Below are 15,520 nucleotides of genomic sequence, written 5' to 3'. Positions count from 1 at the left end.
AGAAAGTAAGATGTAAGAAGACTGGGAATTAGGAGAGCCTAACTTATGAAGAATTTGAATGCCAAACAGATCATTTTACATCTAATTCTTGAGGCAACAGAGAACCACGGGGGTTTATTGAGTCGGGCTGAATGGAGGATGGATGGGAGCGGGAAAAGACAAGGCAGGTAGATCCATCAGTAGGCTATTACAATAGTTCAAGTATGAAGTGACAGATGGCCTGCACTAGAGGCGACAGTGTCAAAGAAAGAGAGGCTACAAAGGTAAAATTGACAGGCTTTGGCAACAGATTAAAAATAGAGGGTGGGGAAATGGAGAAAAATACCAAGGAGTATAGGATAACTTCTAAGTCCTAAGACTGAGTAACTGGAAGAAAACTCTCTACAGTAATGGGAGTTAGTTTTGGATATGTTGAGTTTAAGGTGCCTATTGGACATCCAGTTCAAGTTATCTAAAAAGCAGCTGAAAATGGGAGATTGGAGGTCAGCAGAAAGTTTGAGGTAGGATAGGTAGACCTGAGAATCATTAAATCATTAAATAGAAATGGTAAATAATCCATGGGAGCTGATGAGATCACCAAATGAAAAATATAGAGGAAGAGAAGAGCGCCCGGGATGGAATTCTGAAGATCAAGTATTGGTAGAGCGCAAAGTTGGAAAGGTAGAATGAAGATATCTTAGAAGGATTTGCAAAAGATCATTGCAAATTCTTGACCAGAGAAATGCCATGATGATAAATAGTGTTACAAGAATGCCTGGTGGCAATGAATTGGAAACTGAGTGGATACTTATCAGTTGGGAAATGACTGAATAAGTTATGGTATATGAATTAATGGAATGCTATTGTTCTATAACAACTGATAAGCAGGCGAATTTCAGAAAAACTTGGAAAACTTACATGAACTGATGCTAAGTGAGACGAGTAGAATCAAGAGAACATTTTACATAGCAATAAGATTATGTGATGATCAACTGCGATGGTTCTTTTCAATGATGAGATGATTCAAAGCAATTCCAATAGACTTATGATGGGAAAAAACCATCCACATTCAGAGAGAGAACTATGAAGACTAAATGTGGATAAAAGCATAATATTTTCACCTTTTTTGATTGTTTAATTTTTTTCTCTTTTCTCATATTTTTTTTCCCTTTTCATCTGATTTTTCTTGTGCAGCATGACAAATGTGGAAATATGGTTAGAGGAATTGCACATGTTTAAGCTATTTTACATTGTTTGCTGTATAGAAAGTAAGAAGGAGGGAGAAAAATTTGGAGCACAAGGTTTTCCAGGGATGAATGTTAAGAACTATTTCTGCATGTATTTTGAAAACTAAAAAGCCATTATTATTAAATATATAAAAAGAGAATGCCTGGCCAAAAAAAAAAAACAAAAAAACAAAAAAACTTATTACTGATGTATGTACTTTTCTCATTTCACTGAGCCTCAATTTCCTCATCTGTTAAATGAAAGAAGTGGGCTAGATGGCTTCAGAGATCACTTCCGGCTCTAGATCTATTGATCCTATGATAATAAATCTCTTGACAGATGCTGGTGAAGACTTTACCAACCTAAATAAAAACACCATGTCTATTGTGTTTCGCCACACATTTCCTCACAGAAAATAATTTTACTAAGAAAGCCGCAGTAAAAATTAATGAGATCGCTTTAATTTTGAAGAGGGCAGTTTCAGCTGAATGACAAAAGTCGAATCCTGATGGAAGAAAGTCTAGAATCGAGAAGAGCAGTCATTTGAAGTATAGAGTGGCTTTCTCGAGGATAATCAGATGGCTCCAGGATATAGGTGCTAAGGGAAAGTTGGGAATAACGCCGCGCACATTCTGCAAGGCTATATATACTGAAAGGGTGGAGAGGAATCGTGCATTTAACCAGGGCCAGGGACCATTCATTCCTTTCTCCATCATCCTCCTTCCAGGTAGTCATGATTTCCCCGGTCCTCAGCGCTTCCTATGCCCCTATCTCAGTCCCAAGGCTGAGGACGCCCGGGGGAAAGAGAGAATTTCCCAGCCGCTTCCGCTCGGAAAGCGGACTAGACCTGGAAGGAGCTCAGGGAGAATCTTACTCAAAACTCCCTCATTTTACAGACAAACTGAGGAGCAGCAGCGAGTCCTGGGCCACGCTAACGCCGCCCGGGCCCTCGGGGAAGCCGAGAAAGAGGAGGCAGTTTCGGCCCACTCACCTCGTTATTGAGGTTCAGTACTCCCGGCTGAGCCATGGCGAAGCCCCGAGAAGCGAACGCTGCCGCAGCTGAGGACGACGGCGAGGAGCCAACGCAGCCCCAACGGAGGACGACCAAAGCTGCGCGCTGACAACCACAGCGCTTACCTTCTGAGCACACTTCTCTGGAACACCTACACAGACCGCACCACGCAAGCGCAGTAACCTTTCCTGGCTACGGAAGCTCCTTACGTCCAATTTTAGTGGTTTACAAACCGACCTACGTTAGCTGATGAAAAAAGTTCCGGGAAAGATCTGAAGAGATTGTGGTGCGCCACATCCGGCGCCGTGTGGTGACGTAACCGGTTTCTCTAGTGGCCGTATGAAGTATGTGCCGTTATTTCAGATTGTGTTGCTTGATTTTTCCAGTTTTTCCCGTTAATTGGATGAGTTTCCTTCTGTCGTATCCGTTTCAAGACTCCGGTTTTTTTTCTTTGGGGAAAATACTGGAATGTTTTGATATTTCCTTCTCCGGCACGCTTTGCGGATAAGGAAACGGAGTGAAACTGAGTTTAGTGACTTGCCCGGGGACTTCTAGAAAATGTTTGAGGTCGAATTTGAACTCAAGTCCTTCTAACTGACTTCAGGGCTGACCTTCGACCTACTCCGCCATCTAGCGGCTCAAATGATTTTGGCCTTTAAGACTGGCGGTCTACTGGCATTGGGGATTGCGAAAGAGAAATTGGGACATAATAGGGCGAGATTGAATGGCGTTTTTAGACAAGGTCCCTCATGTACGGGAAGCGGTTTAGTTCAAATATGTGGAAAACTCCAAATTTGTGGGGAAAAGCCTGAGGTAAAACTCCGGCATAGGACCCCAATATCAGCTACAGCTTGTTGGGGCAGTGTGGGGGTCAATAGAGGGAAAGATGTGGCGTGAAACTCCAGGGACACTTACTCAGTGTGAGACCCTGGCAAAAACAAAAAACAAAACAACAAAACAACAAAAACAAACAAAAACAAACAAAAACAAACAAAAACAAACAAAAACAAACAAAACAAACAAAAAAAAATAAACAAAAAATAAAAAAACAAAAACAAACAAACAAACAAAAAGAAACACGTAACGTTTCTGCGACTCCACTTCCTCTTTTATAAAATAAAATGACTTCTAAGTCTTGTCCTAAATGTATATTGGACCCCTGGAGAGCGGGGACAATGAACTTTTTTATTTTTTAAGAAAAGTGATTTAACTTATTATCTCATAAAATTAGACCTGTGAAGATAGAATTTGTCAAGGAGGCTTATTGACGCTGCTTTTCCATCGCCCAATACAGTACTCTTGTAGAATTAGGTGGGAGGAGTATTGGGAGGAGAGAGTGAAATTGGACTTTTCTGGGTCATTTATAGGATGATAATTATATCAGTCTTTTGAGTTGAATAGCAGTTAAAAGAAGTTTCTCTAGCAATCATATGTGCAATTATTTCTACTAGAAATAATCCATTTGGACCTCTTATGATTCATGCTAATGCATTTTTTCATTACAAAGGCAATGTGCTTTGTACTTAAATTGATCTTACTGACCAGCAACACACAGTAATAGTGCTGGATTTGCAGAGTAAGTCTTTCACATCTACAATGCCCTACCAATCACAGTATTTAAGATAGAGTTCTTAGCTTTTAGGAGTTTACAATCTAGAAAATGAATCAGATGCTCATTGATACACTACACCCTTTCTTGCTTCATTTTCAAAAGTTAACTGCTTATACAAAAGTGACCTGAGATCTTGGCTTTAATAACATAGTGCTCACACTAATCACTACCATTTATCTGTGTCTACCATTCTGAACCAATAATATATTTATCTTGAAGGTATTTGGGGATAGTATAGAAGTCTCCATAGCTTTAGCTCAACTAACATATCATCTGAAACAGTCTTTTCAATGATTTCTTATTGTATACTTTATATTTATTTCTTAGTGATATTGGCTGTCAAAATAATCATGTCACTCTACGTTTCTAGTCTTTTCTCAAATTACTACTAATCTTCACTCTTTCTTTATTTCACTCCCCTCACACCATCCCAATACATCCAATATATCACCTGTCAAATTGAATCATAAAATAGCCTACATTTCTCCCCTCTTTGCTTTTGCTCACACTATTTCTTTTGCCTCTACCTCATTGATTTCTGTTGAAACCCTATTCTGACTTTAAGATTCGGTAGTAAAATAATTTCCATGATAAACTTTTCTTGATCCATCCTTTAAAGATGCCTGTAGAATTTTTAGTGCTCTTTTATAGCTCTCTTATGCACTTACTATGTTCTGTTTCATATAATAGATGTTTTTTATATGTTAGCTTTATTTTAAGAAACTAATATAAATCAAGATTACACCTGCCACTATTTGAGTCTAGGAGTAAGATGCAAGCTGAGGATTCATGAAAATGAGAACTGGACAAACTTATAGCATGCCAGATTCAAACTGTGGTTAGAACAAAACTTCTTAAACTGTGGGTCACAGTCCCATAGGGGATCTTGTAATTGACTGTGAAAAATTTAGCAAGATTTAATTCTTAATGTGAAAAATAAACAAGCACATATATCTTATTAGTATGCAAATTTGCTTTCATCTTTAATGAATGATAAAATTTTATGTATACTAAATAATTGCTTTAAAATAATTATCTTTGTGTATATGTGTGTGTGTGCCTGCTGAGGCAATTGGGGTTAAGTGACTTGCCCAACGTCACGCATCTGGGAAGTGTTAAGTGTCTGAGATCAGATTTGAACTCAGGTCCTTCTGACTTCAGGACTAGTGCTCAATCCACTGGGCTACTTAGCAGCCCCTTAATATAAATATCTTTATGATTTATTATCAGTAAATGTTTGATTTATATATCTCTTTTATACGCATATATCTGAAATCACATAGAAATTTCTCAAGTGAAAAGGGGTCACCAGTGGAAAAAAATCTAAGAAGCTCTGGGTTAAAACAGGATCAACAGAAAGAGCTCCGGAAATACTTTAAAAAAAAAAAAAAAGGTATAAGGTGAGGCAAATAGTTTAGATGCTGGGAGAATATATAGTGTTTGAGATTAACAACAACACAAAAGAAGGTTGTCATTTTGCAGATATCTATGTTTTTATGTCATAATGTAAAGCTGGCCTTGTCTTACTATTACAATAATAATAATTATTGATGCTTACGTATCTTATTTTTATACTTAACACTTAAAGTTAATAAAGTAGTTTTTGTAGATTGGTTTATTTGGAAATGACTAATTAATGGACAAAACTTTAAAAACAAACATGCTCTTTTCCCAGCTATTATTTGACATATTTCTAGAAATATTCACAATAGTAACAAGACAAAAGAAATTAAAGAAATAAAGATAACAGAGGAAACTGCTTTTTTTGTTAATAGTATATTGCTTTAGTGAATTATACAGAATTAGCAAAGAAACTGATATACTTACTTTAATAAATTAATAGAATTAAAAAAAAACAACAACAACCAAAAATCAAGACAATTTCTAATGCAGCAGTATCAAACGCTAGGAGAAGAAAACAGAAAAATCCCATTTAAAATAAATATAAAATGATAAAACATTGGCAAAAAGTAATCATTAATCTACCATTTCACACTCAAGATCTGCAGGTTTAACATTACAAAATGCTCCTTAAAGAAAGAATAAAATAACTGAAAAGTCCTCCATATAGTAAAAAATGACAATGATGCCTAAGCTAATTTTTTTATAAATTTAATATTTTTAAAGTAAAATACTGTTGGAATCTTTACAAAGTGTTAAGCCATTGGAGTTGATTTAATCTTAGAAAGAGTTATTTTGGGCCAGAACTTGAACTAGGTACTAAGTACAACTGATGGAAACAATGCTTGTGTTCACACCTTTAGAGAGCTAATAATATCTAAGTACTCAATGGAGTTCACACTTGTAGGGCTTAGTCCAAATTCACACTTCCCTTGAAGTTCTTAGGGCCAGAGAGCACTCTGGGAGATAACCCAGAATCCCTCTCCCTCCAGAAGGTGGAGTTAACCTTCGGGAGATCACATAAATATAGGGAGCTTTTGAAGCTTGAACTTACTTCTTCAGGTGGAACTGACTGGAGGTACAGAGAGATTCATTGCATCTTCCAACTTGGTGCTGGCTGGAAGCTGAAGAAAGCAGAGGCAGAAGCCAAGGACAAAGCTGCAAGATCTCTTGGAGCCAGGCAGAGAGATAGGCCTCAACTAACCGGGCTAATTTGGAAGGAGAAATAAACGTTTGCATTTTTACCAGCTGGCTGCGATAATGGAGTAATTATTTAATTCAACTGAGACTAAGGCTGCCTCCCGGAAGACCTCCACAAAATACCAGAGATAAAACCAAGAGAAAGACAAAATAATAACAATGAGATTGGAGGAACAAATTAATTACAATTCTCAAGGAAATTTTTTAAAAGTAGGAATGAAAAGCCATGAACACTTTCAGGTCTCAAATATGAAGTAGTAATCAGGGTTTTGATACATTTTTTTTTTAAATAGAAAAGTAGATAAGTGGAATAGAGTAGATAAGCGAGATCCAACATTATTCACCTCAATAATGAAATATTTGATTAATGCTAATATATAATTTACTTAGCGACAAAAATAAAAATTGCTGGGAAAGTTAGAAATCATTTCAGCAGAAATTAGGTTTAGACTAATATATTACATAAGATATAACTAGCTCAAAATGGAAAGATGTCCGATTTCTGTTACTAAAGTTGAAGAAAAAAAAAATAGACCCAGATCAAATACCTGTCATAACACGGTTTGAGGTGAATCATTAAGCTAAAGGATAGAAGCAGTTATAGAAAAAAAAAAAAACAATTTTTCTCATGAAATTTAAAAAGGTCTTATGTGGGACAACGAGGCCTTCCAAAGTCTTGGTTTCAGTGGAGAAACTAAGGAGAAGAGCCCTCCCATCACGGTGGTGTTAGATGGAGTGAATGAATCTGGCTCTGAGTCCAAGGGCTTGTGCTTCAGCCTTCTGCCACCGCAAAGGTGGATGATGGAATGAATCTGTCTCTCAGTCCCCTCTTGTCTGGGGCTGGGGAGCTTTCTGGAGAGCCTTTTAGACCGGCCATGGTCTCAATGGGGGAAGTGCCGGAGGCCAACCACCACTGTGGTGTGAGATGAAGTGAAAGAATCTGGCTCTTCCCCTGGCTGAGTTTGTCCCAGTTTATATGCCCTACACTGAGTATAAATAAATAATTATATCACTAGAAAACCATTATTTATTGTAAGATTAAATTACTCATGCTGAATCACCATGCTAAACTAGATAACCATTGTCTTATCAACTCCCACTGACTTAATACCTTATAAGAATCCTTATTTTAAGTACAAGAGTTCTGGCCCACAACACATTACCATATTAGAAACTTAACATTAATGTGCCAAAAAGGGAAGGGGAAAGGGAAATGTACATTTGCCTAAAATAAGCTAAGATCTTAAGCTTTTGGTTATAGCACAATTTATTATTGCAAAGATTCAAATTATAACTAGGACATAAGTTGGGCCCACATTCTTATGAGAGGGAGAGTCTTCACTAAATTCATCCCATTCACTTGCATGAACAAAATGGAACTAGAATAAGGGAAATAGTCAACTGGGACAAACATTGCATCAAATATCTCTGACAGAGTATAGAGTATAGTATAGAGAAGGATAAAAGTAGGAGGAGTGCTGAGAGGGCCTCTGTGAGTGGCCATGGTTTGGGGTTCACTATGTGGTAGGCATGAGTTTGGTGGGTCATTAAAGTTACATATATTCAAGATATATCAGAAAACAACATAGATTCAAATTTTCCAAATCATAATTTTTGAAAGATTCTCCAATTTACTCACAATTTTTTTTTCAAATTATTAACAAGACAAATGAAAATCAAGAGAATTTGGTAGTTTTCACCTTACATGTAGCAAATTGACAAACATATAAAATATGTGAATAATAAATTTGGGATTCTTGTGGAAAGACACATTTTGGATCTGTGAATTAATTCAACCATTCTCTGAAACAACTTGGAATTATGCTAAAAAAAAAAAAAAAAAAAAAAGGTAACTAAAATGTTTATGTCCTTTGACCAAGAGATTCCTTCATCAGTGATTTTAAAAAATCACCAAAATTATAGGACCTTCTCATATTACTATCCCTAGTTCTTCCCAGAGAGTTTTTGAAGGAATAAGGAGTGGCATTGTTGGAAAGTGGATGCTTGCTTTTGGCAACATGAAATGAAATTGTCTGCCTCGCTCCTTCAGAAGAAGGGTTATCCTTTAGCAGTGGCTTCTAATAGGAAAAATATTTGGTAGTTTTCTTCCATATGGGGCTCCCAGGAAGATAGATGCCCTGGCTGGTGGGTAGGGGAACCAACCAGGGACAAGATAACTTACAAATGTAGCAAAAGAAATCTTTTAGAGTCAGCAAAGGCTCTTTACCTGCTTGTGCTAAAGAAAATAGCATTTTGGGACTATGGGCCAGAGTTCAGATTAAAAACTAGGCAGACAGCCATAGTTGATTCTAATGTCTCAAGGAACTGTATCCTTTACATTATAGTAATAAAGCATAGTGTATCCTTTCAGAAGATTATCCTGGAACAAGGAATCAAAGCTGAAGGGAAACCTCCAGGAGAATTTTGTCATACAAATATGGCAGGAAGCCGTCTCATTAATCTGACAAACAAGGGGTAACTCTGGTTAGGTAGTTGTGGAGGGGTAGGTTACAGAACCTAGATAAAGATAGCATTTGATTTGCCATGACTCGGGCTTCATAAATTTCCCTTGAAGAAAACTTAGCTTGAAGCATTTTTACGAAAACTGGATCAGGGAAAAGGCTTTGAACTTGAATAAGATATAGACCCATGGATTTAATTGAGCTGAGTATTTATAAGAATATAAAGAAACTCCAAGCAGGTAGCCTCTACCTCTGGACCCAGATAGTCCCATGATAGGTATATAACCCAAGGAAAAATTTAAATGCAACAACATATTTATACTAGCCCTTTCTATGGTAATAGAGAATTGAAAATAAAACACATCAACTGAAGAATGCCTAAATAAATTATAATGTGAATAGAATAGTATGGTCTTGTACTTATAATGAATGCTGAGAAGTATGAGAAAGCTTGTATTGATATTTAACAGTAAGCTGAGCAGAGAAAACAGTATATCTAATGACTATAACAATATAAATGGAAAGAATAATCCACTTAAACATGAGTGCTAACAAATTATAATGAGCAAGATTGGAGCCCAAGTAAAAATTGAGAAAGCACCTCTGTATTTTCTTTGTAGAGAAGTGGATTATGGATATGGAATATTACAGACATCAGATTTTTAAAAATGTGTTATTTTTTATCACTGGGCATCAGTGTGGAGATGGTTAAGAGAGATACATTGGGTAATATAGGTGATATAAAAACTAAAGAAATAAAGATATACTTTAAGGAATTCAAGTTTCTATACCATTCAGAAAAGTCACAAAGAACAAAAGTTCAGGAACATGTAGTATATGTCTCAGCAAAAAGTTGAAAATACAAAGAGAAAAAATAATTGGATCATAGAAGAACTTATAACTATTTCAGTACAAGAGCAAGATGAAATATCCACAGGAAGAGACTCCTAGTCGTAACAACTCTATGATCTGCCTTGCAGATTTTAGTAGCATGGAACAGTTGACAATAAGGAAAATAGTTAATAACAATCAAGCATTAATTTCTGTGGTATGAGAAACAGGGAGCCTTTGCCCTTGTCATTGAAAACCAATTCACCCCAGTGTGCTTGTTAAGAGAACAAATTCCCTGAAAGAGAAAAGTGTCAGAAAAGCTCATAAAAGAGTAACAAATTTCATCTCTGCCATAAAAGAAAATTTTAGCATCATACCTAGGGCAAGCAGTTGAGTGTGTAGTAAGAGGCTTAGTCATCACTAATAGGAACTAGTGTCTTCTGGAGTAAGTTTCACTGCTGTTGTAATATGATGCATGGTTTAAATTAGCTGGTATTTATCTGTATATTACTAGTCTGATCAAAATTTATGCCTTTTATTGACCCACACCTAAAACCACATACCAAGATAAAGTCAAAATAAGTTTAGCATTTAGACATAAAGAGTGATATAAGAAAATTAGAAGAGCATAGGATAGTTTACATCTCAGATCTGTGGAGAAAGAAGGAATTAGTGTTCAAAGAACTGGAACTTATAATTGAACACCAAATAGATAATTTTGATTATATTAAGTTAAAAAGTTTTTGTACAAACAAAACTAATGCAGACAAAATCAGAAGGAAAGCAATAAATTGGGAAAACATTTTTACATTTAAGGATTCTGATAATGACCTCACTTCTAAAATATATAGAGAATTGACTCAAATTTATTTAAGAATTCAAGACATTCTCCAATTGGATATCTAAAGGATATGAACAGACAATTTTCAGATGAAAAAATTAAAACCATTTCTAGTCATATGAAAAGATACTCTAAATTATTATTGATCAGAGAAATACAAATTAAGACAATTCTGAGATATCACTATGTACCTCTCAGATTGGCTAAGATGACAAGAAAAGATAATGTCGAATGTTGGAGGGGATGTGGGAAAAATAGATTTGTTGGTGAACAACATCCAGCCATTCTGGAGAGCAATTTGGAACTGTGCTCAAAAAGTTATCAAACTGTGCATACATACTCTTTGATCCAGCAGTATTTCTATTGGGCCTATATCCTAAAGAGGTCTTAAAGGAAGGAAAGGAACCTGCATGTGCAAAAAATGTTTGTGCCAGTCCTTTTTGTAGTGGCAAGAAACTGGAAACTGAATGGATGTCCATCAGTGGGAGAATGGTATATGAATGAATAAGTTATAGTATATGAATGTCATGGAATATTATAATGTCCAGGCTAGCTCTCTGAACGACCTCAGGATTAGTCAGAGTCAGGATCAATCAAAGTCCTTGGACTTTAGGGAGAGAAGTGAAGGACCATGTGGCTTGCCAAAGATGAATCCTGGACTCTGAAGTCCTGAGCCTGAAATCTCTCTCCTCCTCTATCCTTTGGCAGCGCAATTCTGACTCTTTCCCTCAGCTCTCCAATCCTTGCCTATAATTACCTCTCCACCACGCATTCAGTAAGCACCAATGGTGAGGAGAGCCATCACATTAGCATCTCATCTAAATATATGTATATAGAACCATTATCTCACATCAAATAAATAATTAGCCTTAAGTGGTCTGTCTGATTCAAGTACACCTTTTCAGAGTTTCAGCCCTCTACAGAATATTATTGTTCTATAAGAAATGATCAGGAGGATGATTTTAGAGAGGCCTGGAGAGAAGTGAATTGATGTTAAGTGAAATGAGCACAACCAGGAGATCATTGTACATGGCAACATCAATATTATATGATGATCAATTCTGATGAACACGACTCTTTCCAGCCGTGGATGACTGATGCCATTTCCAATTATCTTGTCACAAAGAGAGCTATCTACACCCAGAGAGAGGATCGTGGGAAATGAATGTGGATCACAACATAACATTCTCACTCTTTTTGTTGTTGTTTGCTTGCATTTTGTTTTCTTACTCATTTTCTTTCCTTTTTGATCTGATTTTTCTTGTGAAGCAAAAGAATTGTATAAATATGTTCATGCATATTGGATTTAACATATATTTTAACATAACATATATTGGATTGCTTGCCATCTAGGGGAAGAAGTGGGAGAAAGGAGGGGAAAATCTGAAACACAAGGCTATGCAAGCTTCAATGTTGAAAAATTATCTGTGCATATGTTTTGAAAATAAAAAGCTTTAAAAAACAAAGCAAATGTGTTTTACTTTAAGGTGTTTAAAATTATTCACAGAGTAAGAGGCATATGTGAGTGAACCTCCAGGATCTCTTAATAAATCAAGAAGCATTAATGAAGTGCTGCTAGTCACAGTCCTAAACACCAGAAAAAGGCAAAAAATAAAAAATAATAAAAATAAAAATAGGTCTTACCTTCAAGGAGCTCACATTCTAATGAGGTTGACAACATGCAAACATTTGTTTTCCCATACAAGATATATAGAGGGTAAATAATATATAGTCTCAGAAGGAAAGCACTGACATTGAAGGTAACTGAAAAAGGCTTCTTGCCAAAGGTAGGATTTTAACTGAGACATAAAAGATTCCAAGGAAGTCATGAGGTAGAGACAAAGAGGGAATGTCCCAGGCATGGGGAGACAAACAGTGAAAAGGTACCAAGTTAAAGGATTAAATGTCCTATTTAAAAAATGCAACGAGACCAGTGTCACTGGATTGTAGAGACTATGAGGAAGGGAATAAATTGTAAGAAGTAGGGAAAAATAGGGAGAGGATAGGTTGTAAAAGACTAAAAACTAAAAAAAATATTTTGTATTTAGTCCTTTTAAAAGCCAAAGCACTTTATATTTGGTTCTGGATGTAACAGAGAGACAATGGAGTTTATTGAGTAGAGGACTAAAATATTCAGACCTGCACTTAGGAAGATCACTGAAAGCTTAATGCAGGATGGATTAGAGTAGTGAAAGACTTTGAGAACCAGAAGGTTATTGCAATAGTCCAAGTCTGAGCTGGGAGTCTACCCAATAGGGTCAAAGTAAAGAAGAGGGAATGTACAACAGATGTTGCAAAAATAGAATCAACAGTACTTGACAACAGATTGAATGGGAGTGATAATAAGAGAGTGAAGAATTAAAGATGATATTTAGATTTCCAACCTGGCCAGGTGGAAGAATGGTGGTACCTTCAATAATAATAGGAAAATTAGGAAAAGGGAAAGTTTGGAGGGAAATAAAAGTTTAATTTTAGATTTGTTGAGTTACATATGTCTGTAGGATATTTCAAGAATTCATTATGTAGTTGGAGATATGAGATTAGAGGTCAGGAGAAAGGTTAAGGCTGGGTAAGTAGATATGAGAATTATCTGGAGTTCCTGAGGAGAAATTTCCTTGATGGATATAACTCACTGTCTTCTGCCTAGTACATTGATTACCAGGGAGGCAGTCAGAAATGTACTTGTTAGTATGTGGGTTCATATCCTGTGACAGTGATTGATGCTGTCACTAGCTGTGGGAGCTCATTTTGCTGGTATGGGCTAAGCCTGAAGACATTCTTTTAGAGATATCTCTAGTTGAATTTCTGGTCGTGCCTTAGTTCTTTTTTTTTTTTTTTTTTTTTCCATATTTTTCCCTGTTACATGTAAAACTTTTTTTGTTGTACATGTACATTCTTTTTTTTTGGGGGGGGGAAAGGGGGTGGAGTCTTGACTCTTTATTTCTTAGTGGATGACTGATACCTTTACAGAACAACATTGCCAGTCACAGGGCAGCCAGCCCTTTGAATGCAGTCCTCACTCTCCCTTCTCTTCCCTCCTTCCCCCCCTCCCACCATAATCCCAGCCTGCTTTGCTGAACCCACGGGTTAGTTTCTCAGGGAAAGCTCTGGTGCTAAGGAGAAAGGAGCAGAAGCGGAGCCCTTCTGCCTGTACTCTGCCTTCCCTTTAGGTCCAAAGGTCATCAGTACTCCAAGAAACTGGCGCTAGGAATGCAAGGCTGGCCCTCTGGCCTCAGTTCAGCCTCAACCTTTCGATTTCTATTTTCATGTACATTCATTTTTAACATATTTCCAAATAAATCATGTTGGGAAAAAAAAATTAGAACAAAAGGGAAAAATTACGGGAAAAAAGGTGAAAATAGTAATTGTTGATCTTTATTCAGTCTCCATAGTTCTTTTTCTGGATGTGAATGGCATTTTCTACCCAAAGTTTATTGAGATTACATTGGATCACTGAACTGCTCATAAGAACCAAGCCTTTCCTAGTTGATCATTCCATAATCTTGCTGTTTCTTTGTACAATGTATTTCTGGTTCTGCTTGTTTTGTTTAACATCAGTTTGTGTAAATCTTTCCAGACCATTCCAAAATCAGTTTATTCGTTATTTTTTATAGAACAATAATATTCCATTACTTTCATATACCATAACTTATTCAGCTGTTCTCCAATAGATGGGCATCTACTCATTTTCCAATTCTTTTCTACCACAAAAAGAGCTGCTACAAACATTTTTGCAGATGTAGGTCCTTTTTCCCTTCTTTATGATTTTCTTGGGATACAGGACTAGTAGTAGCATTGCTGGATTAAAGGTCATGCACAGTTTTATAGCCCTCTGGGAATAGTTCTAAATTGTTCTTCAAAATCATTGAATCATTTCACAACTCCACCAACAAGGTATTAGTGTTGCACTTTTCCCACATCTCCTCCAATATTTATCATTATCTTTTCTTGTCATTTTAGCTAATCCGATAGGTGTGAGGCAGTACCTCACAATTGTTTTAATTTGCATTTATCTAGTCAATAGTGATTTAGAACTTTTTTTTGTATGTCTATAGATGGTTTTAATTTCTTCATCTAAAAATTACCTGTTTATATCCTTTGACCATTTAGCATATAATGGGGTACATAATAAGCAAATATATTTATTAAAAGTTATACACAAGATAATTAGGAAATAGAGGAAAGGCACTAGAATTCAGAGAGACTGGTAAAGAGTTCTATAGAAAGTGATGAAGGGATCCCGAAACTAAAACTCCTTGAAGGACAAATTTTCCTTGAATGCTGCCACTGTGGAGACCTTGCCCAAGGACAAGGAGCTTCATTCTGTTGTCTGGGTGGGGCTGGTTGAGTTTGGAGCTGGAGCTACCAATCCTATTCAATTGGAGAAACACCCTATTCAGTTGAAGATTTTCTGTTCAATTACAACTCAAATTGAAAAAACCAGCTGCCATGGAGCAACCCCCACCTTGTAGCCAAGGTTATAAAAAGAGCCAATCTTAAACCCTCTCTTTGCAGAGAAGCTAATATGCCATGCCAAGGAAACTCTCTCTCTTCCTGGCATATTAGAAAACTCTGCCTGCTGGGATGATATTCTCTTCCAGTGTTATCCTCTCTTTATCCTTACCTATTTCCCTAATGAGACTTTTTATCTCTCTGTCAGTACCTTACTTTATATCTCTCTGCTGGGACTTTGCCACTAAGGAATTCAACCTCTCTCTTCATACATAGCAAAGATTGACTTCCCAATGCCTAAACTTCTTTTTATCAGTCTAGCTTTTCAGATTCATAAATTCCTTTGATGAAGAATCTCTGCACTGCCAGAAGGAGGGTGGTTTCCAAAACTCCCTATCTATGCACCAAATGCCAAGAAGTTTAGGGGAGCCAAACCTCTTCATTTGGTCTGTACCCCAAATCTGCCATTAACCTTATCATTTAACTCCCTGACCACCCAGAAC

General features: G+C 36.6%; 1 protein-coding gene across 2 annotated transcripts in view; it reads right to left on the bottom strand.

The window, feature by feature from the left end:
• Window positions 1-2,500, bottom strand: part of SRFBP1 (serum response factor binding protein 1) — a 95,987-nt gene extending 93,487 nt beyond the window's left edge. The window contains exon 1 of one of the 2 annotated variants that reach the window (XM_003761263.3): window positions 2,198-2,500. In XM_003761263.3, coding sequence (XP_003761311.1) covers window positions 2,198-2,233 — 36 coding nt within the window. In that variant the 5' untranslated portion in view covers window positions 2,234-2,500. The remainder of the gene's footprint in view (window positions 1-2,197) is intronic. The other variant, XM_012542610.3, reaches the window with a different exon arrangement.
• Window positions 2,501-15,520: the final 13,020 nt, after the last annotated feature.

Source organism: Sarcophilus harrisii, chromosome 1 (genome assembly GCF_902635505.1).
Source record: "Sarcophilus harrisii chromosome 1, mSarHar1.11, whole genome shotgun sequence".
In the NCBI taxonomy this organism is placed as follows: Eukaryota; Metazoa; Chordata; class Mammalia; order Dasyuromorphia; family Dasyuridae; genus Sarcophilus; species Sarcophilus harrisii.
Note: the sequence above shows the minus strand (reverse complement) of the source record. Positions and strands in the feature narration are given on the sequence as shown.